Source organism: Sinocyclocheilus grahami, unplaced genomic scaffold (assembly GCF_001515645.1).
Source record: "Sinocyclocheilus grahami isolate Dianchi unplaced genomic scaffold, SAMN03320097.WGS_v1.1 scaffold291.1, whole genome shotgun sequence".
NCBI classification, from domain to species: domain Eukaryota; kingdom Metazoa; phylum Chordata; class Actinopteri; order Cypriniformes; family Cyprinidae; genus Sinocyclocheilus; species Sinocyclocheilus grahami.
The window spans coordinates 397,090-423,410 of record NW_015505470.1 but is presented as its reverse complement, the minus strand read 5'-3'; the positions used below and the strand labels follow the sequence as shown (position 1 = coordinate 423,410).

Genomic DNA, 26,321 nt, shown 5'->3' with positions numbered 1-26,321 from the left:
TAGCAGGTTACACATTATTTGCAGTGTAGATTCTGATGTCTATTATTATGCATGTCTATTATTAGACTGATGAAGTATCAGAACATACGCTAAAAAAAAAAAAATCGGTGTATTGTTTAATTTGGATTTACTTTCACTCAGAAATTGCTAGTAAATTTCACAATTAAAAAGAAATAGCAGGTTACACATTATTTGCAGTGTAGATTCTGATGTCTATTATTATGCATGTCTATTATTAGGCTGATGAAGTATCAGAACATACGCAAAAAATCGGTGTATTGTTTAATTTGGATTTAATTAAAAAAATCACTTGGAAATTGCTAGTACGTTTCACAGCTGTAACACACTGAATTAAACATGAAATTTTCAAGGACACTGAAATAGCATTTTCTTGTAAATTCCAATAATCTTCATTTACAAACTAACAAACAAACACCAAAACAGTTTGCTTATCATCATTCTTCATGCAGTATATCTTCTTTTGTGCTCTGCAGAAGGAAGTTCGGTTTGACTGCTCACATTTTCTTTATAAAATGTAAAAATTGAGTTTGTTTTACTGTCTGAAAACATTCTGAACATGCAACACAAGTTGTGCCAATGGTGTACATTTACCTTAAACAATTTTCAGTAGTGCTGTCAAACGATTAATCGCATCCAAAATAAAAGTTTTTGTTTACATAATATATGTGTGTGCTGTGTATATTTATTATGTATATACACTGAACAGGCCAATGGTGTACATTTACCTTAAACAATTTTCAGTAGTGCTGTCAAACGATTAATCGCATCCAAAATAAAAGTTTTTGTTTAGATATATGTGTGTGTGCTGTGTATATTTATTATGTATATACACTGAACAGCATGCATGTATATATTTAAGAAAAATGTTATGTTTGTATATTAAATATATTTATATATAATATAAATATATACATGTAAATACTTTCAAAAATATACTGTATGAGTGTGTATTTAAATATATACATAATAAATGATTATTGCACAGGTGTGCCTTTGGCTGGCCACAATAAAAGGCCACTCTAAAATGTGCAGTTTTATCACACAGCACAATGCCACAGATGTCGCAAGTTTCACACAGCACAAATTTTCAGTCCGAATTTTCAAGTATACACATAATTACAAAGAAATGGCAAGTAACACATTGAATTAAATGTGAATTTTTGAAGTAGTTTTTATGGCATAGTTCACCCAAAAATTCTGTCTTTTACTCGATGCAGAAATATCTATTTTGTTTTGTCTAAAAAGTGGAAGTCGATGCTAACCAAAACTGTGGTTGGTACCATCATTTTTCAAAATATCTTCTTTTGTGTTGGCATGGCTAGACTTGACTTTTGCCTATCAGATGAGATAAAGTGGGCAAATAAAATAAAAATAAGTAAATACAAACTTTATGGCTGATTTTTTTGAAGGAGGGACCCAGATCACCTTGCATTGCATTGCAACCTGGCATTGTGAGAAAGATTTGAATGTGCAAGCACCTCTCACATTTTCTTCATAAAATGTGAAAATCTAGTTTGTTTTACTGTCTGAAAACTTGCAATGCAAGTGCTGATTCTGACACCCATTATGCTAAAGCATCATAATATACACTGAAATAAAATCCTAGTAAGTTTCACAAATAATTACAAAGAAAACGCCAAGTAACCCATTGAATTAAATGCGGAATTTGAAGTAGAAAGACTGACATTGTGTTTTCTTGTAAAACATGATCCAGTAATCTTTGTTTTATTAAAAAAACACTGTAAAACATTTTTACAGTGTAGCATAACTTTATTTTCCAACTAAGGACCCAAAGTAGTCAATTAGATTTGGTGGTTTGAATGAATCCGAAACGAACTAGAGATATGAATTGTTGGTGCTGTTGTTCAGAATGTTGTATGTAAGATTACGCTCAGGCAGAGGCATCCGGCTTTGAGCTGCAGCAGGATTTATAGGAGGTTTTCAGACGAGTAATAGTAGTACTGGGCTCTCTCTGTGCAGTCTGTGGTTTTGGCTTTGCCCGGAGGCTGGGATAATGGCTCCCAGTGTCTGGAGAGATTAAAGGCCAGTGCTGCATTGTTCACATGCCTCCAGATTAGTTTCCAAGGAAACGGATTGCAGTTGCCATGTGAACACAAGGCCCGGAATTAGGATTGCATTATTTATTTATTTGTTTTACAGCTCACATTCGTCATCCCTGCTGTTTTTGCTTGTTTTTCATCTTTAAACTGTTGTTTGGTGTGTGCTTGTTTTTAAACCCACCTTAGTTTAGTCCGTACTCAAGTTTATAGCTTTCAGAGCCGACGTGGCTGAAATCGAGATTGGATTCAGGGGGGCATCTGTCGAGAGGGACGGGTAAAGTAGTTCACTTTAGAGGGCTCATGCTTCCAGGCCCTGTCTTGCTTCCAAGGAGAACAAATTAAGGGTGAAGGGTTTTACGGCAATAATCTGAGCTAGCTTTAATTGGTTGACAAAGGCTTATCGTAATTAGCTACTTTCACATGTGTGTGACGGATTTTGGTGTATTAGCACAGGGAAGAGTATTACTATCACTTTCCAAAGCTTCTTACAGGTTTTTCCACCCTTCAATACATTTTGTACAGCCAAAAATATTTGAAAAAGTTAATGGGGAGCTTGAAACCTTCTTACTCTTTAGTATATGATTAAAAAAGCATATTGGTTTGTTTTTGCACGTAATTATGAGACCATTAGTTGGGATTAGTTGTTATTGTTTTTTCATCATGTCTGTGATTCCTGCAGACCGTAATCAGTGTAGACGGCATATCGCTGTTTCCTAAAGAATTCTAGTAGCTATTTGCTACACTGTAAAAACAATCTGTGACATTTACGGTAAAATACCGGCAGCTGTGGTTGCCAGAACTTCACCGTTAAAAATATGTTAACAGCATTTTAGGTTTTACAGACTTAACTTAAATTCACAATAAAAATACCGTATTTCATTAACTGATGTAATATTAATAAACCAACTTACTGAAGTACTAATATCTGTTTTGAACCATTATAATGCACTGATAACCACCAAAAACTAGTGGGATCACCTTGCATTGCATTGCAACCTGGCATTGTGAGAAAGATTTGAATGTGCAAGCACCTCTCACATTTTCTTCATAAAATGTGAAAATCTAGTTTGTTTTACTGTCTGAAAACTTGCAATGCAAGTGCTGATTCTGACACCCATTATGCTAAAGCATCATAATATACACTGAAATAAAATCCTAGTAAGTTTCACAAATAATTACAAAGAAAACGCCAAGTAACCCATTGAATTAAATGCGGAATTTGAAGTAGAAAGACTGACATTGTGTTTTCTTGTAAAACATGATCCAGTAATCTTTGTTTTATTCAAAAAACACTGTAAAACATTTTTACAGTGTAGCATAACTTTATTTTCCAACTAAGGACCCAAAGTAGTCAATTAGATTTGGTGGTTTGAATGAATCCGAAATGAACTAGAGATATGAATTGTTGGTGCTGTTGTTCAGAATGTTGTATGTAAGATTACGCTCAGGCAGAGGCATCCGGCCCACCAAAAACTAGTGGTGATGAGAAAGTCACATGATGAACCAAAGCTCATCACAAACAGCTTTTTTACGAGGACATTTTTGGATGGCACACTAAAGGAAATTATATTAATTACCAGCCTCTCTCTCTCTTTCTCTCTCTATAAATAATTTTTGTAATTATTCAGATAACATTTGTTACACAAAATCTGTAGCAGATGAATTTCTTTAACTAAATTTTGTCACAAGCAACTCTCAAGTTTCATGAACCTTGAGTTCACAATTCATCAATTCATTTTGAGACAGACATCATTGAAAATAATGAGAACATGCAGTTTAGTCAGTCAGATGCTGATTAAGTAATTTCCCTTATTTAGTGAGTTCGTGAAAAGAACAACCTCCTTCACATGAGTCATTTGTTCATAATTGGATTACACTCAATAATGTCATTGCATGTTTGTTTTTCTGTGTATCCTGTGTGCTCAACTCAATAGCAAGAGATGCTTTTCACAGTTATTTTTTAGACTGTACATCTGTCCCTTAAACATTAGTTTTTATTTGTGTCCAATTAAATATGGTGTCTTTTGTAAAGTCCTTTAACAATCTTATTACATACTTTGCTGACATTTCATTTTAGTGTTCTTGCTACATGTTACATGTCCTTACTATAGTAAAAGCAGTAAATTATGCATAATTACAAACTTCCATAATAAGTACATGTTGTTAATTAATACTACTCTTGTTCTTATTTGTGCAATTGCCTTGTATCAAGAACACTTTAAAATAAAGTGTAACCCTACCCAAACTTTTGGCAGAACAACTGATATGTGATTTTAGTTTTAACTCAATGAGTAATTCAGTCTATTTTAGTGTAACATTATAAACCTGCATTGAATTTCAGTGTGCTTCATCCTGTGTCTTTTCCTGCAGAAGAATGGCACAGATACGGAAGCTGGGCTGTGATGGGATGAGGACCAACTCTCGGCCAGAGCTTAAAGTTCCCCAAGTGTCAGCCAGACAAGAGATCCTCACCAGCCTTGTGTCTGCCCTGGACTCTGTGGTAAGAACGTCTCGATAAGTTTAAAGATACTTACAGTGTGAGTTTTATGCAGCATTTTGGTGGATTACTTGTGAATTGTGTTTGCAGTGCTCTGCCATGTCTAAACTGAATGCTGAGGTGGCCTGTGTCACTGTGCATGAAGACAGCGTGATCGCTGTGGGAACAGAGAAGGGACGAATCTTCCTAAATTCCAGAAAGGAAATACAGACAGACTTTCACAAGTTCTGCAGTGAGTCAACATGAAATCAAAATTGAACACAACCATTTTGAATGATTGTGTATGAAGCTGCATATAATACTGCAGGCGTTTAAAGGGTTTTTTGCTGTTTCCTAAGGAATAACAGATTTATTTTCACAGAAGTGTCCTGTCTGCAAGCATTGACCTCCATGAACTCCCACGCCAAAGTTCCTGAAGTGGACTGCAGCAGGACTGGCAAAGACTGCGGGCAGCCGGGCAGACAGAGAGCCTTAACAGACACTCATTCCAACATCTTCGTCCTGAGGAAGATGGTGGAGGAGGTGTTCAGCGTGCTTTATAGTAAGTCTGGTTAAGATTTTCTCTATATTATTATGCAGGGAAAAAAAAAAAGTAAAGATACAGGAGGTATAATATTTGGCACAAATCAAAACACGTTTATCCACTGTTTCAGGTGAGGCTGTTGGGAAAAGCAGCCTGGTCCCTGTGCCTTATGACTGGATTCTCAAGGATCCCAACTCAGTGGTTGTCTATGGCCTGCCTGATGGTGTAATTCTGAGAAAGCCTTCGGAATATGACACCAAAACCTTAATGAAGATCTTAGAGCAGAGCAACCGCATCCGCTTCATAGTCAAAAGGTCTTCATCTACTTTATTCTTATAATATGCTTGTGGAGTCATGGGCAGAAAGCAAAGGCCTGTTCACGCAAGGTCTGAGTTTGACTGAACGAGAATGTAAAATAATAATAAAATGGAAAAGTGTTGCTCTATAACCTTCTTCACATAAAGTTCAAACTATGACCATCTAACATTTTTCACAGGGTTTCATGTTGGTTTTCTTTCTGCAAAACCTCACATAATAAGATATATAAGCTTTTGGTCTTATGTCTATTAGCAGCAATTCAATATTCATCTCAGAGTATAAGGACAATATCCTTATTAAACAAGATTTTAATACTCGTTAATATTTGTAATTCAGCAATAATGCATTAAATTGATCAAAAGTGAAAGTAAAGACTTTTTACAATGTAACAAAGAGTGTCTGTTTCAAATCCAAATCCAATTCATCAAAGGATCCTGAAAAAAATAAAAATAAATTACCACAGTTTCCTCAAAAATATTAAGTAGCGCAACTGTTTTCAACATTGATAAATGTTTCTTGAGCACCAAATCATCATATTAGAATGATTTCCGAAGGATCTTTTGACACAGAAGACTGGACTAATGGCTGCTGAAAATTCAGCTTAGCCATTACAGGAATAAATTACATTTTAAAATGTATTTTAATAGAAAACAGTTATTGTAAATTGTATTCATTTTTCATAATGTTACTGTTTTTAATTGTATTATTGTATCAAATAAATGCAGCTTTGATGAAATAGACTTCTTTCAAAAACATTTAAAAATCTTACTGACCCCAAACTTTTGCATGGTGTACTGTATACTGTACCTCTTTAACACTGTATTTATTACAGGATCCATAAAAGACATATGTCATTATCATATTTGATCATGTTTTCCATTATAATTAGTGAATCTATTATGGTCTGTATTTTGTTTAAAATCATATAAATGAAAAAAAGTTCACTGGTATGAGTAGTTGGTGTATAAAATAATTTACAAACTTAAAAAATCAGTTATATTTTTTTGTTTATTTATTATTATTAAAATTAGTCATTGAAATGATCAGTTCTGTCAATTTGATCATTATTTATAATTATTTTATCATATTATCATTATCAGCACCTTATGAACAAAGACCAAAAATGGTCTGTGTGATATTTATTTATTTATTTATTTATTTATTTTAGTAGAACACCAGAGGAACCCTCTCGGGATGCCAAATCCTGTCCGGAAGTCAACCATCACTCTTCGACCTCAAAGAGCATAAGCAACCACGCCTCTGTCAAACCCTCTGTGCAGGAAGCGTCTGCTAGCAACTCCATGCTCTCCAGCTTCCTGTACGGCATGCCCATGTCCTCCCAGCCCCACCCAGATAGCAAGCTGGACCTGAAGCCCACATCACTGCACAGCATAGGTAAAGAGCGGCTGGGCATGTGGGCGTCTGCTGAAGAGAAAGCGGTTCAGGCCAAGGAATGTGCTGACAATGGTAAGAGCCTCCTTTCTGTATACATTGGCCTCCACTGTCTTTCTGTGTAAATTAGAGGTGCACTTATGATGCATGTTACCACTTGTGTAGGTGCTGAAGCATATGGATGTGCTTCTTTTTTATGTGCTTAACTCTGAGCTTATTGCTCTGACTGTGTGTGTCTCTTCCAGGCGAGCGAATAGGGCTGGCAGCGGATCTTACCCAGAGCCCTCCCAGCATCCATGTCTCCAAGCGCCTTCTGTTCTCCATAGTGCATGAAAAATCAGGTGGGCGACAGACTGTACTCACCATTACAGTGTCTAGCCAAGGACAAGCTGGCCTTCATTTTCAGTGGGTTTTATGGGGTCCCAAGCAGTGTGTCTGTAATATAACTAGAACAGGATATAGACCGAGTTAATTTGCTCCCTAAAATGCAAAGACAAGGGATCTTCTCACACTTTAAAGTGATAGTTTACCCAAAAATGAAAGTTCTGACATTATTTGTTCACCCCATGTTGTTCCAAACCCATGTGCTGTTATATAGTGAACACAAAAGGAGAATTATTGAAGAATCTTAAAGTTTTTTCCATGTAACACCATTTCATAGTGACCAAAAAGGACAAACAAAAAATCCACCAAAAAAGCGTAAAAGTTGTCCAGATGACTCCTGTGCTATGCTACGCATGACGATTGAAAATATTGCCATTATTCATAATTTTATTAGTCATTATTCACCAATAATCTTCCTCTTCACTGTAGTGCTCATACTTTGGCGATTACTAGTTGATTAATCACAGATAGACAACTGTTTTGTATTACCAGTTCTTTTAAATGTTATGTTTCAAAATGCATATGAGGCATTATCTAAATAAATATTCACCAATTTGCATACATTTCCAGTACAGAGAGCTGAACATTGGATAAAGCCAGGTTCAAATTCTTGTTTCAGTTTGTTGACGTATTAAAGCTAAAGGTCAACACACTGTCAACAGCCATTTATTTGTTTTACCATGTTTTTAGGAATAAAAATGTTATACAAATCAGGTGAATGATATATTAACCTTCAGAATAAAAACAGCAGCTTTAAAGATATGTATTGTAATTGAAATCTACAGACACAAAAAATAAAGTGTCATAAAATAAACACTTAAATATTTTGGATGTTTTCTTTCCACTATTCTGAAATACAATTTATGGAATCAAATGAAAGTTGTCGAAACAAATAGCACAAAATCTCAAAAATGATCAGTGCTTGAAAAATCAATGGTTTTGCTTGTAGTGTTTTGCCTTAAAGTTTTCAAGGCAAGACAATTTTGCAATCCATTTCAGAGCTTTGCCTGAGGGGATGAAGTGAACTAGTCATTCGGACTCCTTTCCTTTTTTGGAGCATGACATATTAATATGTTAATCATTATCTGTTGTTTAGTTTACAAAAAATATGGCATGATGATTCTTCAGAATTTCTCCTAAGTTTCACTGAAAAATAACAGCATATGGATTTGGAATGACTTAATAGGGTGTGTAAATAATGACCTAATATTTTGGGTGAACTATTCCTCCCAGTATGAAAACACAGATCATATATTAAGCTCTTGGTAAATAAATCAGTCATACCTTATGATCAACACATTATTTTTTATTATATAAGTGGTATTTGTTTAGATACAACTACAGTCGAATGAGACATAAAGAGGGTTGATCTTGGCAGAGTGGGCAGTAGTAATGGGAGTTTGGCCAAGTCACCTGGGCTACCAAAGTCTGTTCCTCTCAAAAGATCAGCATGAGATCATCAGTAACTGCAGAGAGTCAAGACCTGCCTTAATTGTCTCCTATGTCTAAAAGAACAGAGGAAAACCTCAGTATATACAAATACATTTCAGAAAATATTGATTGAGACTGTGGCGCTATTGCTGTCACCTTAATAGGCAACATATATGACAGAAGTATTTACATGATAATGTTTTTTTATTGCATGCCCAGAAAAATGGGATTCGTTCATCAGGGAGACTGAGGATATCAACACCCTTCGAGAATGTGTTCAGATCCTCTTCAACAGTAGATATGGTGAGCTGAAGTGCACAATGCAGAATTTACAGTCATACCACTATACAATAAAATACTGCATATTGATGATAAAATACCTATCTAGCTCTAGCTTTCTATTGAAATGATGCAAACAATGCAAACAGTCAATTTAAAAAATATATAATTTATTAAACTTTTTGAAAAAAAAAATTTGTTGATAATTTACAGGCCTTAGAAATGTGTGTATCAAATATACAGTAGGCTTTATAAGGTTATAGTATTTTCTCTTTTCCCAGATTAATATGCAGAGAACTGTAAGTAAACCATTAGTTGGTTGATTCATCTGAATATCCATCAAAACAACTAGCAACATTGGCTCAACCAATGGTGCGCGTTTGGGGTGGGACTACCTGTTTGGTTGACCAATGGCAGTCGGGGGATTGTTTAAAAACAGTTATTTTTTTCAGTTCTATTTGGTATAGCGCAGAATATCACACACGTCAGGTTTAACTCATCACTTGATTGATGTTTATTTTAGCTGAAGCATTAGGCCTGGATCACATGGTTCCTGTGCCATACCGGAAAATCGCCTGTGATCCTGAGGCAGTAGAGATCATTGGAATTCCAGACAAGATTCCCTTCAAGAGACCATGCACTTACGGTGTGCCTAAACTCAAACGGATCCTGGAAGAAAGGCATGCTGTCCGCTTTGTTGTCAAAAGGTTTGAAACTCCATCTAAACCTACTTATATTGGAGAACTTACGTTGACCTGATGAGAGAGATTTCCTTTTGTGTCAATTAAGATGAATAGAGCCATAGTCAGAGTTAAACCAGAACTGTTAAACCAGGGGTGTCAAACATACGGCCCGCGGGCCGAACACGGCCCACAGAGGTGTCCAATCCGGCCCGCAGGATGATTTAAACAATATTATAAAATAATAAATAAAACATAATTTTGAAAATTAAATAGTGTATTTGCTACAATATTTTACTTTGAATTTAAAGCGGAACAAATGGCTCATTTATTTACGTTGATATTATGCCTCGGGATTCGGGACACCTAACATGCGCGTTTTTAAAGTGGCGCCAGAATCTCGAGCAGCACGAGGATAATATGATGATAGCTGCGTTGTAACTGATGCTTGTGTGGCAATTTTCTGGTGATTTAAAAAATGTCCAAAAGAAGAAATTTGCCCTGGAAGGGCGGACAGGCTATTTAAGGAGAAATGGAAAGAAAGTAATCTCAAAGCCGACAGGTATGTTTAATCACAACTCGTGGCTGTGGTAAATGTGTGCAATATTAAACGACACTGTGACGCACTGGACAGCTTCGCATTGGGGAAAGTAAATTATACTTATATATAATAATATAATATATTGCGATATTTATTGTGTACTAATATCCTAACTGTTGTTTTAATGATGTGCAAGTTGACATTTTGTAACTTTGCAAAAAAACAAACAAACAAATCATGAGAGTTTTTCAGTGCCGGATGAAGGCTATCAGTTTACAATATAATTCAATATATGGGGGCAAAAATAAAATACCCTGTAAGAAATGTAGTTTTTAATATTTATGTCGTGATAGTTAAGAAATGTCTAGCTATATCAAGAGTGTTGCTTTCCCGAATGTCAGCGCAATCGCAAATTAATTGATTTTATATAACAGCTCAACAAACAAGATGCTAGTATTAAGTGTGTCATATTAGTCACAATGCTGTCTGTTTATCTCTGTTTTGGCAAGAAAAAGTTTTTAACAAAGCCGAAGTAAGACCAATTGTGTGTCTCCGAGGCAGCACTGTGTATTTTGTTACTGAATTAATCTGTTTTTGAACAAATTATTTGAGTCAATGATTCAGTGGCCCATTCATAAAGACAATCACTAGCTTAGTTTCTAAATGAATCAGCTGTTTTGAATGAATGAGTCAATGGATCACTCATTAAGACGGAGACTTGCTGCCACCTACTGGTGGCTTTAGTGTCATATTTATTTATCCATGACAGGCTTAAACCAACCAAGGTGCTATCTCAAAAACACACTCTGCAAAATATGGTAATTATAACTACCAAAAAAAAAAAAAGACATTTTGTGTCAATATTGCACACCCCTAAAATAACCAAGCATCATCTTTAAAAAAAAAGTTGTCCTAAGATTTTCTTTTTTTATTATATTGTAGTTTGTATGGTTAATATTAATGTAATTAATGTAATTGTGAGCAAACTAGGGTTTAACAAAAGGTAATTCGGGATATTTTTTCCGATCCGGCCCTCAACCTTAAATGAGTTTGACACCCCTGTGTTAAACTGAAACAGCGGCGGTGTGATTTGTAGCTCTTCCAATTTTAACGTGACGACGGTGTCAGAGATTTAATTACTGATAGCCTTTAATTTTTTGTCATGTAATTCACTGTGTGGCTCATTGAAAATGAATCCAGATATTGGTACTGGATATACTGAGTTTTTAATTTGCTTCATAAGAAAAAAATGTCTAGCCGTCTTTGCCATCTGGCAGAGCGGCGCTAGGCATTCAAAGTGGAGCGTCATGCTGGTTGTGGTAACCGCTGCCATACATGAGCCAGCATGGAGCTGCTGATTTGGCATAATGAGGAAATCTCCTGCTGCTCGGCACCAGACATGCGTAGACAGTATTTCAATGTTTCAATATGTTTACGGCTCACAGGAACTCACAATTTTCTTTTTCTTTTCTTAGAATGTTTGATGAGCGGATTTTTACCGGTAAGCATTTCTTTAACCATTATCTTTGTGGCTCATCTTTACTTGTTGCACTTATTACGATGTAATAGCATTATTAGTACATAACATTGTAGTTTTTTTTGCACTGTAAAAGGTGAAAATGTTCTGTTGTTACTTTAGGGAGCTGTTTCTAACTAATCTGATCCATAACAAATTACATTTGTTGGTTTAACCTTATAAAGTCACATTTACTATATCATATTCTGATTGTAATTAATTTGATGTCACAACATAAAGCACATTTTTACATTTAACATTTTATATTTTTTGCAAGCTGCTGGAAAAATAGCAAAGGAAGAGGACAAACAGGATGGTGCCGCCCCTGAGGACGGATTCCCAGATGGGCTCAGGGTGCCGAGCTCTTCTCTAGAGCTGGTCAGCAACACTCACAGTAGCAGGTACCAATTTACCTTCCCTGTCACCACAGAAGCATAATATTTGTATTTTCTTAGATAACTTCCCTATCGATACTTCACTTACGTCTGCTAAAACGCTATGGGAAAAAGTAATTTTTTCTCCTGAACTGAAGCCTTTTTCAATAACGCAGTGTAACTGCACGGCCATTGGTTCGTGCAGTACTCTTTAAAAACGAACCAATGGCTCGGCAGCAGTGCTGCACGAACCTATGGCCACAAAGCCCGCCAGAATTGGCAGGGCCATCTTCTGGCACTTCGCCATAGGATTCAGATTTCTTCTCCTTCAGCGGCGACGACTTTCTACGCTGATCTCCGCTGACTGAAGAGCTTGCTCGCCATTGACACGCCTTGCAGTGGAATAGCGACCTCTCTGCTCGGCTGATTTGCCGCCTTTTCCGCCTCACAGCAGTGGTCCAGCTTCCCCTGCCGCCATCTGGCGAGCCTTATAAAGAGCAAATTTCTTAGAGCAAATCTTTGCGGCATTGTTTCAAATGTCACACCATTATTGCGGTACTTGCAGGTCTCCCCTGCACGCCAATGACGGCCACCGTGAGTGCATTTCCTGCTTGGGGAAATCCCACGTGGAATCCGCGCTCACCGAAACGGATTATTTCCACTGTGAGAACATGAGTCTCGCCTCTCTGCGCTCGCGGATAGCTTTCTTTCAGAAAGAAAAGACTTCACTTTTCTCACTTCGCCCCTCGCGCCCTCCCGTTTTCTCATGTCTCATGTCTCATGTCTCATGTCGACTCAAGTCCCGCGTGCCACGCTCTCTCCACACAGAGAGGCTTCCCCCATCGATCTGGTCTCATTTGGCGGGAGTGATGACGAGCTGCTAGATGACAGCATGTCATTAGCAGTTTTGGACGCGGAGGAGCTGTCGGGCTCGACTGCTGACCCCGCCCCCCTGCCGTCGTCCGAGCCCAGGGACGTTAAGCCCGGGATGGACGCCGAATTACTTCGTGTCCTCTCGAAAGCCTTCAAGGAGCTGGGATTGGAGTGGTCTCCACCGGAGGAGCCCTCCCGCAGCCTTCTGGATGAGTGGTTCCTATCGGAGGTCCATGACGAGCTCACCAGGTCGTGGCGCGCTCCATACTCTGCACATCTCCGTACTTCCACTTCATCCGCCCTTACGTCGGTGGACAGCGTTGAAGATAAGGGGTACGAGAAGCTTCCTCCACTGGACGAGTCAGTGGCCGCGCATCTTGGCTCGTTCTGGCCCAGTCGGAGGCGGAGTCACTTTCTCACAGAGCCCTCCTCAACAGCCTCTTAGAATGCCTGGGGCTCAGGGCCAATTTTGCCAAGAGTGCACTGTCCTCCAGCCAACGAGTATCGTTTCTGGGAACAGTGTTCGAAATGAGAGCAGTGGTCGTGACAGAGCGTGCTCTGGTCATACAGCAGCTCACGACTTCCTTCAAGGCCGGTGCCTCTCGCCCTCTCAAGGCATTTCAAAAGATGCTGGGCCTTATGGCTGCAGCATCTCCAGTGCTATAGTTGGGCCTGCTTCGTATGTGTCTCCTTCAGTACTGGCTGAAACCGCGGGTTCCATCTCATGCGTGGCATCACGGACGCCTGCTTATCAGGGTAGACCAGGCCTGTGTAACAGCCCTGACCCCTTGGAAGAATGCTCAGTGGATGGAACAGGGCGTCCCCCTGGGAATGGTCTGCAGGAGAAAGGTGGTTTCGACAGATGCTTCCAACACGGGTTGGGGAGCTCTGTGCGAAGGAAAACCGGCTTTTGGCCACTGGTCGAAAGCGGAGGACGGTCTTCACTTCAACTGCCTCGAAATGCTGGCGGTATGTCGGGCCTGTCAAACCTTCGTACTGGACCTGAGGGGACACCACATTCTGGTCCGCTTGGACAGCATGACTGTGGTGTCCTACATAAATCGCCAGGGAGGGCTTTCCTTGAGGCGTCTTTGTGCTAGTAGAGCGCCTCCTGTAATGGGCTCAGCTCAACTTGCGCTCGCTGAGAGCAGTACACGTTCTGGGCAAACTGAACCAATGAGCGGACATGTTGTCACGAAGCAAAGTCCCCTCAGAAGAGTGGATGCTTCATCCACAGACGGTTCAAAAAATTTGGGAGATCTTTGGCAAGGCAGAAGTGGACCTCTTCGCCTCAAAAGACAACTCTTGTTGCGCAATTTATTATTCCAAGGACATGTTGGCCCACGACTGGCCCAACCTCCTTCTCTATGCTTTTCCCCTGATCGCCCTGATCCCACAGGTAATCAGACAAATCAGGGAACAAGAACGCAATGTTCTTCTGGTGGCCCCTCTCCGGAGAAACCAGCATTGGTTATCAGAGCTGTCGCAGCTGCTCATAGCAGCCCCATGGCCCATTCCTCTGAGGCTTGATCTCCTCGCTTAGGCGAACAGGACGATATGGCACCCCCAGCCCGAGCCTCCCAGAGTGTGTTCTAAACACCATTTCTCAGGCTAGAGCTCCATTTACAAGACGCCTCTACTCTCTTAAGTGGTCGGTGTTCTCCGCCTGGTGCTTAACCCACGGCGAGGACCCGTCCGTCTGTGATGTATTGGTGATATTGTCCTTCCTGCAGGAGATGTTGGATAAGGGGCGCTCCCCATCCACACTCAAGGTATATGTAGCAGCTATAACGGCTTCTCATGGCCCTATAGCAGGCCAGTCAGTGGGCAGAAACAACTTTGTTGTCCGTTTTCTGAGGGGGGCTAGGAGGCTGAATCTGCCCCGTCCCCTCACTGTCCCTATGTGGGACCTGCCCACTGTTCTGAGGGCCCTGAAGGGTCCTCCCTTTGAGCTGCTGCAGGCTGTTGACCTTCAGTCCCTGTCATTGAAAACCGCTCTGCTGCTAGCATTAGCATCGGTCAAACGAATGGGAGACTTACAGGCGCTCTTCTGTGAGCCCTACCTGCCTGGTGTTCAGGCCTGGCGACTCTAAGGTCGTCAAGAAAACCGAGGCATGGTTATATACCTAAGGTGCTCTCTACTCCATTCAGGGCACAGGTCATTACACTCTCTGCGCTTCCTCCCTCAGAAAAGGACCAGGAGTTGAATGTACTCTGCCCGTCAGAGCGCTGAAAGTTTACATTGAGCGTTCCGCCCTGTTTAGGCAGTCTGAACAGCTCTTTGTTTGCTTCAGTAGCCGTGCTAAAGGGCATCCGGTCATGAAGCAGAGACTTTCTAAGTGGATAGTTGACGCTATTATGCTAGCCTACTCTTCCTTGGGCCTGCAATGCCCCATTGGAGTATGAACCCATTCAACTAGAGGCATCGCCTCTTCTTGGGCATGGTCTAGCGGCGTGTCCATTGCGGAAATTTGTGCGGCAGCCGGTTGGGCCTTGCTGTCCACATTTGCAAGGTTTTATAACCTGGACGTCCCTGCCTTGCAGGCTAGGGTTCTTTCTGCATAACTGGCATGCACCTGCTTACGCGGTACCGTTCTGAGCAGGAGTTTGGCTGTAACATGCTCAAACCCATCAGAGGACTTAGTTGTGCACTCTCGGCCCTCATGGGTGCCGGGGCTGTGCAAGTCTTCTGGAATGATCACTCAGGCCGGGCGTGACATCTGTGCGCTAAGCCCGTTCGCCTTGGGAGGTGTTTACTATTCTTGTTCCCTTGGGCCCTGAGGTGCCTAGGGCAAGGTTACACATGTAGTCGTTCCTCTGCCATAGCACGGCGTGATTGTTCTGGTTCCCATAGCGTCTTAGCAGATGCAGTACGAGTGAAGTATCGATAGGGAACGTACTCGGTTACTAACGTCACCTCGGTTCCCTGAGATATGGGAACGAGTACTGCATTGCTAGCCGTGCTATGCAGCTGCACGACTCAGTCGTCGCTTCAGTCGAAGTAACCTGAATCCTATGGCAAAGTGCCCAGTTATATAGCCAGATGGCCCCGCCCATTCTGGTGGGCTTTGGCGGGCTTTGTGACCATAGGTTCGTGCAGCACCGCTGCCGAGCCATTGGTTAAATTTTAAAGTGTACTGCACGAACCAATGGCCGTGCAGTTACACTGTTTTATTGAAAAAGGCTTCAGTTCAGGAGAAAAAAAACCTTTTTCCCATAGCGCTTAGCAGATGCAGTACTTGTTCCCGTGTATCAGGGAACCGAGGTTACGTTTGTAACCGAGTACATTTTTATTTTCCTGTAGCGATACATTAAAATTTTAGCTGTAGGAAAGAAATTTCAGCTGAAAATGTGACCTGAAACTCTGCTGAAACAGATCTGATAACTTTGGCTACATTCGCGAGCCTTAGTACTTAGTTCTGCTTTATTGCTTAGATCTGATTTTTTTGCGTGGCTGTACACATCATATTTTTTCGTGACCAATATCAGATTGTAGTGCGAATTAATCAGTCTCGAACTGACTATGTCCACAACAACAATAACAAGAGGAATTTGTGTGCAGGCAATAAGGAGGACAAAGACAAGAATGAGGAGAAAGACAGCAAAGTTTTTCTAGTTTTCCCTCAAGTTTTGTATAATAATACTAACAGCTCACTGTCCCTCCACTGACTACCATCATGGCTGTCTTCCATATTAACTGATCACGCAAAGAACTACCGTTATTATTACCGTTATCTTTGGAGTGATTCCCATCAGCTCAGAAATTTGATGAATGTTGATCTAGAGTGTAAAAAAATTTTAAAGTCTGATGTGAATTCGGCTAAAATAATTCTGATATTACTGTTCAGACTGAGGTCGTACTGCAAAACATCTGATTTGTATCTGATTTAGTAAAGTGGTCAAAATCTGAAAAATCGGATTCCATGTTGTTTGTGCTGTTCACAAAGTTAAGGAAAAACGAATCAAATTTGGGCCACTTTTGTGTACTGTCTGAACAAAGATTTTGACATGGATAAAAAGCCCAATAAATGTGACAATAAATCAACAAGCAAACAATAAATAAATAATTGCAGTCCCATTTTCCCCCAGTAAAAAAAAAAGAGTACATATTTGCAGACATTTTCCTTTTCAGCAATAACTGTCATAGATATTGATTTTTTAAATAAAAATGTTCCTATTCTCTACTTATATACAGTGAGAGACTAAGGCTTGTATTATATAATAATCAATGAAAGAGTTAATAAGTAAGTCAATGTTCTCTGTTTTTTGCATATATTTAATTGTTTTAAAAAATATTAAAGGTTAACAGAAAGTGTGTCAAGTTCCATGTTTGGCTTTGAAATTTTATTTGGGTGCATCACTTTTTTTTTTTAAGTAGTAGATAGGTAACTAGTAAAGGAAGTCTCGTTTTTGTTTCAGATCAACAAGCTCCTGTGTCAGTCCTTTGGCTGAGTGTGAAGCAGGTAGATTGTCCACTCATGGTTTCAATACAGCTTTGGCTTTTGCCCTGCAGCCCAAACGTATTTTAAGTGTAAAATTCAAAATAATCCAATCAGTTTTATTTTTCAGGGCCATCTGGGGACTGTCTGCCTTTGAAAAAGATCAAAACTGAACCCCCAGATGGTGAAATTATCCAGGTGACAGTGCCAGGTATGGTATCCCAGCCCCACAGTAAAGCTCACGCTGAGAGTTTTCATATTTCAGCCTGGTACCTCAAGTTTTGTTCTCTTTTTGGTGTGATTGTTAGTTAACAACAATCATCTGTGCAGAAATTGAAATAAAGTTGTGAGCTGAAAGCAGCATGAAGTCCCTGTAGGTCTACTGGATGGGAATGCATTAGCATATTTCACTTACTCACAGAGAGGAAGTGTGTCTTTGATGGTTGCCTTCTGATTTAAAAATATTTGCTTTCATTTTCCACCCTGCTGTGCAGTGATCTGAGCCTTTGAGGACAGGCGGGACATTTTGCATTACATGGCACATTCATTGGCTAAACACTGTGAACTGGAGGAAGATAATATATATAAACTGCAAATATGACCTCAAGTGCTGCATGTGCAATATTAAAAAAACATTATTCTGATCAAATGTGACTTTTTACCTCCTCTTTACCTTCTGACCTTACTTAAAGACCCTATTTATGTTATAAGTATCTTGGGTGAGTGTGCTCACTTCATCAGTGCACATTATCATCTTTCATCAAAATGTACTTTCTCTGTTTCTGAAACCACTGTCAAACAGAGACCACTTTTCACAATCCAATCAATCCACGATGGATAAAATCAATTTCCGTGCATTTTTTGTCATTTAACATTCCGTTTCATTTAGGAATATGTTATGTTATGGAAGGACTGTGAATGCTGCATCATGTTCACTTTAAAATTGGGCCCTATTGACTTCCTTAATAAATATCACTGGTTTATACAAAATGTACAGTACTGTTCGAAAGTTTGGAGTCAGTAAGATTTATTTTAAATTTTTTAAGAAATGAATACTTTTTTAGCAGGGATGCTTGGTATTGCTCAAAAGTGACAGTAAAGAAAGGATAATGTTACAAAAAATTAGATTAAAAAAAAATTCTGTTCTTTTAAACTTGCTATTCATCATAAAATCCTGAAAAGAAATAATGGTTAAAAAATAAATAACAAAAACAAAAAGCAGCAAAGCTGTTTTCAACATTGATAAAAATAAGAATGCTGAAAATTCAGCTTTGCCATCACAGGAATAAATGACAATTTAAAATATATTAAAACAGAAAACAGTTATTTTAAACTCTAATATTTCATATTTTCACTATTTTTTACTGTACTTTTTGATCAAATAGATGCAGCCTTGGTTAACAAAAGAGACTTATTTTTCACTGGCCTCCCAGAGGACGATTCATCAATGCATTATATTTATTCTAAAAATAATGAAACATTTTATCAGCATGAATGGTTCTGCTTTTCACAATTCAAAACCAAATCCCAATCAATAAATCATATTATCAAAATCAAATGCATTTTGAATGTCATTTCATTTGGTTTTAACTGTACATCCAACTGCTCATTTAGTCTATTCTTGTCTTCCTCTCATCTTCTACATCTCAGAGTCCAGTGCTTCTACAGAAGAGCCGAGTGAGCCTCAGGCGGAGCGGGTGACCCCTGACCTCTGTCATCCCAAGGAGCCTGTAGCAGGTAACTTCTTACCTTATATCCGAGTGTAGTTCCACATCCATCTTTTCTCTTGCCTCCGATAGTACATCGATAATCCCAAACATATGACATATCAAAGCCTCGAATATAAACCTTTCCAACTTCTCATCCAGTTCAAATCCCTCTGCCTGGTCTATACCTGCCCTCCTTCAAGCGCTAATGCCTGTCTCATAATCTTTATATATACATGTGCATGTCCGTCCAACTAACTGTCAAAGCAGTTCTTGTAAGACATTCATTTCAGTGATTTAATGCTCAACATTGATATTAAATGCTAATTTGGCCACTGCATAGTGTGGAGAAACCTTGGCATAATCTCTCAAAAGGAATTGTACGTGAGTTTGAACCACTGTGAAGATCGAAACAGGACAGCAGCAGTTAATGTACAAAAACATTTTAACCAGTGATAATAACATAGGTTAAATTATGGTAAGACAAGAGTTTTACATGTCTTATTTCAACTCCATTCCCAATACCCCAGACTTACCCAAACAGTAGTCTCACCCGAGTCAGATCCAGTGTATAACCTGTTCCCAGTGCTGTGCTACTTTACCCACGACAGTAAACCCACATCCAGTAGAACTCCCTAAATAGACTCCCAGTGTTAGCGCCCCTAATATATAGAAATAAACTGTAGAGTTGATATGAACGCTCAACTACAGTACATGTGATGTGTTTATTTAACAGGTAGGAAATCTTGGTTATGGATAACTTGGAAATATAAGGGAATTTTAAAATAGTTTTAAAAATCCTTTCTTTAGTTATGCTGCAAAATCTTTTGTCATATAGAATGATGCTTTTTTTGTAGCGTAAAACTTGTAGGTAAACCAGATTCTTTTGAATTGGTTCTTTTCCATGAAATGATCACTGTGATCACAGTTTGGTCAGAATGATTGATTAGTAAATCGGTCTTAATCAAAAATCCTTTTTCAGTAATCCTGAAAGACTGAAAAGGCTATGGAAAATAATTTTCTCAAAGTATGACTTGTACAAAATAAATGTGATTTATACAATTAAAACTTTTGGGGTCAGCAAGAAATAATTTCAGAAGCATTCATGAAAAGTTACAGTAAAGACATTTATAATGCAGACATATATAATTGGTAAAGACTTTTATAATTAAGCAGCACAACTGTTTTCAACATTGATAATAATTTTCTTGAACACTAAATCAGGTTATTAGATTGATTTCTGAAGGATTATGTGACACTGAAGAATGAAAAATGGAGTTGAAAGTTCAGCTTTGCCATCACAGGAATAAATTACATTTTGAAATATGAAATAGAAACCAGCTATTTTAAATCATAATAATATTTCACCATATTACTGTTTTTACTGTATTTGTGAGCAAATAAATGCATCATTGGTAAGAATCAGAGACATCATTAAAAAAAAAGCATAAAAAAATCTAACTGATCCCAAAGTTTTGAACAGTAGTGTATTTACTCTTTTTAAAGAATTTCATATTTTAGTCTTTATTTTATATCTAATAGTAATATATTAATATAATCTATTACAGTTTTTTTTTGTTTATTAACATTTTAATGGCTCTATTTTATAGTTTGCAAGTTATTTATAAATATTTGATTCCTTTTATATTACCATTTAAAAAAAAATAATTTGTACACGAGTGAGGTGTAAAAACCTGGCGTGGTTGAAGCGTTCATATAAACTCACAGATTAAGCAGTCTGACTTTTTAATTAATAACACTGGATTTGTTATGTTGAAGCATTACACAAATGGTCACTGGAGTAAACCACAGGTGAGTTAAATCATCATAACACCTCCTGCAAGCGTGTAGAATTCACATCAAATCATACACATAGGAAGATTTCCCATGTGCTACACTGATGTTAATGGCATTCTGTTTGTATCTCTGCAGAAGATTTAACGCCGAAGTCTACAGCACAAGGGCTCAAGAGAGCTGTTGAAGGTAAAAGTTCATTTTGAAAGGCCACTCAGGTTTGTCTTCAGATATTTTAGGCTGTTGGTGTGATTGTCCTCCCTTTCCCCAGAAGACATCGGAGAGATGATCCTTCAGCTGCGAAAGCAAGTCGAAAGCCTGTTCAGCTCCAAGTACAGTGAGTCATGAACTTCATTTACAATCAACTCTGATGGCAACCTGCAAATCTGCCAGTTGGATTTATTCAACCAATCAAATTATTCTAGGTTTAATATACACAAATAATAGATTGCAGAATTCCAAGTAGATTTTCATATCCGTCAAATCATCTCTCTTTCTCATTCTAGGTGAGGCTCTTGGTCTGCCTGAACCAGCTAAAGTGCCATATTCCAAGTTCCAGATGTATCCAGATGACCTGTATGTCACAGGGCTACCAGAAGGGATGACTTTTCGAAGACCAAACTGTTTTGGAGCGGCAAAACTACGGAAGATTCTTGCCGCCAGTAGTCAGATTACATTTGTTATAAAGAGGTATGTTCATACAGAACACATTAAAATGATCTATCAAATTTGTTCACATAAAACCACTACAGTGTCTAAAGAAGTAGTGTAACAACCGTGTGCCTTTTTTTATTTTTGTCAGGCCAGAATTGTTGACAGAACAGGTTAAACATGAAGGTGTCTCTAAGACAACCTCTGATTCAGGTGAAATAACAATTTAATTTGATTTATTTTTACCCTGGATGCATGGCCAGTCCATTGTAGGGTTGTTGTTTTTTTGCTTTGTTTTATGTTTTGTTTTTTTGTTTTGCTATGCTTTGTTTTATTTAGTTTGTTTTGCTTTGCTTTGCTTTGTTTTTTTGTTTTGTTTGTATAGTTTTGTTTTATTTTGTTTGATTTGCTTTATTTTTTGTTTTGTTTTGTTTGTATTGTTTTGTTTTAACTATCCGTTTTATATGTATATTTCTTCTATTTTAGCCAAAATATCATTTACTAATCTAATCTAATGCTCCTTTTGATTAAACGTTCAGCAGAGACTGACTCCACAGATCAATCAGATGACCCGGGACCTGCCTCCAAAAGACCAGGATTCTCAGGTAACACCGTGATTAAGTTATCAGGTGTTGTACACAGTAAGTTTGTGACTTTATTACATCCTGACTAAATGAAATGATTCAGTTGATCCGTGTGCCACGTGTCTGTCTTTTGGATGCCAGTTTATGTTCAAACCTTCATTTCTTCTAACCTTTCCCGATATGCGATCACTAAACCGTTGGCTTTTCTAACATTGTTCTGCCCGCAGACAGTTTAGAGGCCAAGCTCTCCCGTATCGACTTGGCGAACACTCTGCGAGAGCAGGTCCAAGACATGTTCAACAGGAAATATGGCGAGGCACTGGGCATTAAGTATCCTGTGCAAGTGCCTTACAAGAGGATCAAGAGTAACCCTGGCTCAGTGATTATAGAGGGCTTGCCCCCTGGCATCCCCTTCAGAAAACCCTGTACCTTCGGCTCACAGAATCTAGAGAGGATATTAGCGGTGGCAGACAAGATCTCTTTCAGCATTACAAGGTGAAGACGAGAAAAATTAATTTGTGTAATATATTGGAGTTTATTTTGGAAATCCCAGAGAATTACAAAAGTCTTTTATTATCTTTTCAGGCCTTTCCAAGGGCTTATTCCCAAGCCAGGTAAGCTGTCACAATTTCATAGCACTGCTTTTTTTTTCTTTTTTTTTTGCTGAATTACTCATGGAAATAAAATCATTTTTGCTTTGCCAGCACCACGAAGAATAACCATACTGAAGAAAGGTTACACCCCAATAAGTGGTAAGAATAAGGCATAATTTATGAAAGATTTAGTGTTATTATTGTAGTGTAGTTATTTATTGCAATTAATGCACAAGCATCCATGTCTAGTCTGGATGTGCAGAACATTGTGATGCGACCAAAATAGATTGCTCCCAATCAATGGAGGCTGCTGCTTTAGGCACTTTAGTTTTACTGTTTGACTGAGATAAAAGTATTTTATTTGCAAATATACTGCAGTTCAAACTCAAAGTAAGTTTTTTTTGTTCTGTTTTTGAAAGAGGTCTCTAATGCTAACCAAGGTTGCATTATTAAATACATTGCAATAGTAACATTCCTGGGATGGCAAAGCTGAATTTTCAGCAGCCATTACTCCAGTCTTCATCATCACATGATCCTTCAGAAAACATTGATTTGCCTGTCAAGAAATATTCCTTGTAATCCATATTGAAAACCGCTGCTTAATATTATTTTTATGGAGACTGTGATAAGTTTTTTCAGGATTCTTTGATGTTCAAACTTTAACTTTTTTTTATATTATAAAATCAGCCATTACTATAATATTGTATTATTTAATAATTTAGTAATTTATAATTGTCTAAAATACATCATAAAATTATTAAATGGTCTATTACAAAATAGCCAATGTCCAAGGTATTTCCTTTTAAAAAATAAAGCAGCATAAACCTAGCCTTAAAGGGTTAGTTCACCCAAAAATTAAAATTAGCCCACAAATTACTCACCCTCAAGTCATCCTAGGTGTATATGTCTTTCTTCTTTCAGACGAATCCAGTCGGAGTTATATTAAAATTTGTCTTTGATCTTTCAAGCTGTTTAATGGCACTCAGCGGGTGTTGCATGCATCAGTCCAAAAGGAGTTAAATAAAAAGCACCCATCCATAAAAAAAGTGTCTCACACGGCTCCAGGGGGTGAACAAAGGCCTCCAGTAGCGAATCGAAGCATTTTTGTAAGAAAAATATCCATATTCAAAACGTAATAATCACTTTAATGTAGCTTGTACCAACAGTTGTACACAGAAGCAGCTCCGGGCGGATGACGTATGAGGTCAGCGCTGCGCATGCAGGGTTTCGTGAGAACGAACGTTTGTTTACTGGAGCAAAGGAAGCAAAGTTTCCTTGCTTTAGCAAAGGAAAACCAGTCTCCTCTTGGCTTATATCGGTTGTTTTGTTTTGATCTCTCCCCTGCGCTTCTGCGTTCGTCACTTCTGAGCGGCGCATGCGCAAAGCCGACCTCCATACGTCATCCGCTCGGAACTGCTTCCGTGTAGGACTGTTGGCGCAAGCTACATTAAAGTGATTATTACGTTTTGAATATGGATATTTTTCTTACAAAAACGCATCGATTCGCTACAGAAAGCCTTTGTTCACCCACCGGAGCCGCATGAGACACTTTTTTTTTTATGGATGGGCGCATTTTATTTAACTTCTTTTGGACTGATGCATGCAACACCCACTGAGTGCCATTAAACAGCTTGAAAGACCAAAGACAAATTTTAATATAACTCCGACTGGATTCGTCTGAAAGAAGAAAGTCATATACACCTAGGATGACTTGAGGGTGAGTAATTTATGGACTAATTTTCACTTTTGGGTGAACTAACCCTTTAAGCTTGAATCTGTGTAGAATCTATCTACCATGGCTTAAAAAGTTATTTTAATGTTGAATCTGTCAGTAAACTTGTCAAATGTCTTTTCACTGTCCAACAGAAGAAGACGAGGTCAACCGGATGGGAGAAAAAGTGATATTACGGGAACAAGTTAAAGAGCTGTTCAATAAAAAATACGGTGTGTTAATTACTAATAACTGATTTATCCCTATCCCTTTGAAAATACTTCAGTGCTTCATTTGTGAATGTTTTGTGTTCAGGTGAAGCTTTGGGTCTGGACCGCTCAGTCATTGTTCCATACAAGTTAATCCGTGCCAATCCAGGCTCACTGGAAGTGTGTGGACTTCCCGATGATATTCCCTTCAGGAATCCTAATACTTACGACATAGTTCGGTTGGAAAAAATCCTGGAGGCCCAAGATGAAATTACTTTCAATATCAAAACCCCACTACAGTAAGTGCTATAGTATGTCAGATATGATTATAGTTAGGGATGCACCGTATCGGCCCCGATACTGGTCTCCTGTACTCGTACTCGTACTCATTAAAATGCCCCGATATCAAACGCCGATACCACACAGCATGTGTTAAGCGCCATATTCAGACAAAGAAACACCGACAACAGAACAACAGACAGCAGAATGGAGTTAAGGATGTCTACTACGAAGTATATGTATGCAATGAATATAATGCTAAACATTCAGTATTAACGCCTGTATAGCTGATGTGCGCGAGCTGATAAACAAAGCACGCTGAGTGGATTGAGCGCGCGGCGGCGCAGATGTGCGAGCTTGTCGAGTGAATATCCCTTTTTCACAGATATCATTGGAAAGTCTGTAGTTTGGTCGGATATGTCAAAAACAAGTAAGTAAAAAAATGCACAAGTTACTTAACGGTAGGGAGAGAGAGAGAGAGAGAGAGAGAGAGCGCGCGCGCACTTCTGTTGTGTGATCTTTGATGTTCACTCACTCAGCACGCATCATTTGGATACTCTGTATCGGCAAGTACCAAAAATAAAAGTATCGGTATCGGGCAGGTACTGGAAAAAGTGGTATCGGTGCATCCCTAATTATAGTGATTGTGTCGGAAGAGCAATACTTGCTGTGTTTAGAGACTCTGTTGTACTTTAAGTGTTGTTTGATCTTGATTGTGTCTTTATTTAGGCCTTTTACAGAGTTATGTACTCAATCTTGTAATAAAGGTAAGAGCCTTATTAGTGTACTTTTTATTTCACTTTTGAAGAAAAAAAAGTAAATGTTTACAAATGCTAATTTGCTTAAATAAATAAATATATATATATAAGAGCCTTATTAGTGTACTTTTTATTTCACTTTTGAAGAAAAAAAAGTAAATGTTTACAAATGCTAATTTGCTTAAATAAATAAATATATATATATATATATATATATATATATATATATATATATAATCTTCTTTTGTAGAAGGTAAAGAAGTGTCTACGAATCGACGCAAACGTAAACGAGTACTTGACAACAGTCAAGCATCCATGCCCACTGGAGCAGACTCAACACTATCAACCAATCAGATACCTGTCATGGTAAGCAGACGAGTGGGTTTCTAATTACACTCTTTTATTTATTCTTTGTCATTAAAAGGCATTTTCAGCCCAGTTTACTTGTATAATGAAAAACATTTTTTGAACAAGATATTCAGTGAGGGGAAAAAAAAGTGGAGTGGGACTTGATTTTATCAAACAGGAATTGATTTGATTTTGAAAAGTGGGCCTCGTGTGCAGAATTAAGCCAGACTTAAATGCGAGTATGCTACCATTAAATAATCAGTTAGTTACTGGTTAACATTACACTACTGTTTAAAAGTTTAGGGTTAGTAAGAATTTTTGGGGATAGTAGGATACATTAAATTGATCAAACAAAATTGT

The 26,321-nt window shown here is 38.4% G+C and overlaps 1 protein-coding gene across 6 annotated transcripts in view; it reads left to right on the top strand.

The window, feature by feature from the left end:
* LOC107600764 (general transcription factor II-I repeat domain-containing protein 1-like) overlaps nucleotides 1-26,321 on the top strand; it is a 31,005-nt gene that overhangs the window by 3,565 nt on the left and 1,119 nt on the right. For 2 of the 6 annotated variants that reach the window (XM_016292718.1, XM_016292719.1), the window contains exons 2-26: nucleotides 4,452-4,581; nucleotides 4,669-4,810; nucleotides 4,940-5,119; nucleotides 5,232-5,415; nucleotides 6,588-6,886; nucleotides 7,057-7,152; nucleotides 8,846-8,929; nucleotides 9,429-9,612; nucleotides 11,602-11,627; nucleotides 11,920-12,043; nucleotides 17,309-17,352; nucleotides 17,459-17,539; nucleotides 18,979-19,065; nucleotides 20,967-21,017; nucleotides 21,100-21,165; nucleotides 21,335-21,518; nucleotides 21,631-21,692; nucleotides 22,019-22,084; nucleotides 22,291-22,558; nucleotides 22,649-22,677; nucleotides 22,768-22,815; nucleotides 24,523-24,600; nucleotides 24,683-24,875; nucleotides 25,585-25,622; nucleotides 25,864-25,979. In XM_016292718.1, the coding sequence (XP_016148204.1) occupies nucleotides 4,456-4,581; nucleotides 4,669-4,810; nucleotides 4,940-5,119; nucleotides 5,232-5,415; nucleotides 6,588-6,886; nucleotides 7,057-7,152; nucleotides 8,846-8,929; nucleotides 9,429-9,612; nucleotides 11,602-11,627; nucleotides 11,920-12,043; nucleotides 17,309-17,352; nucleotides 17,459-17,539; nucleotides 18,979-19,065; nucleotides 20,967-21,017; nucleotides 21,100-21,165; nucleotides 21,335-21,518; nucleotides 21,631-21,692; nucleotides 22,019-22,084; nucleotides 22,291-22,558; nucleotides 22,649-22,677; nucleotides 22,768-22,815; nucleotides 24,523-24,600; nucleotides 24,683-24,875; nucleotides 25,585-25,622; nucleotides 25,864-25,979 (2,856 nt within the window). In that variant the 5' untranslated portion in view covers nucleotides 4,452-4,455. The remainder of the gene's footprint in view (nucleotides 1-4,451; nucleotides 4,582-4,668; nucleotides 4,811-4,939; nucleotides 5,120-5,231; nucleotides 5,416-6,587; nucleotides 6,887-7,056; nucleotides 7,153-8,845; nucleotides 8,930-9,428; nucleotides 9,613-11,601; nucleotides 11,628-11,919; nucleotides 12,044-17,308; nucleotides 17,353-17,458; nucleotides 17,540-18,978; nucleotides 19,066-20,966; nucleotides 21,018-21,099; nucleotides 21,166-21,334; nucleotides 21,519-21,630; nucleotides 21,693-22,018; nucleotides 22,085-22,290; nucleotides 22,559-22,648; nucleotides 22,678-22,767; nucleotides 22,816-24,522; nucleotides 24,601-24,682; nucleotides 24,876-25,584; nucleotides 25,623-25,863; nucleotides 25,980-26,321) is intronic. The other 4 variants (XM_016292722.1, XM_016292723.1, XM_016292724.1 and 1 more) reach the window with 4 other exon arrangements.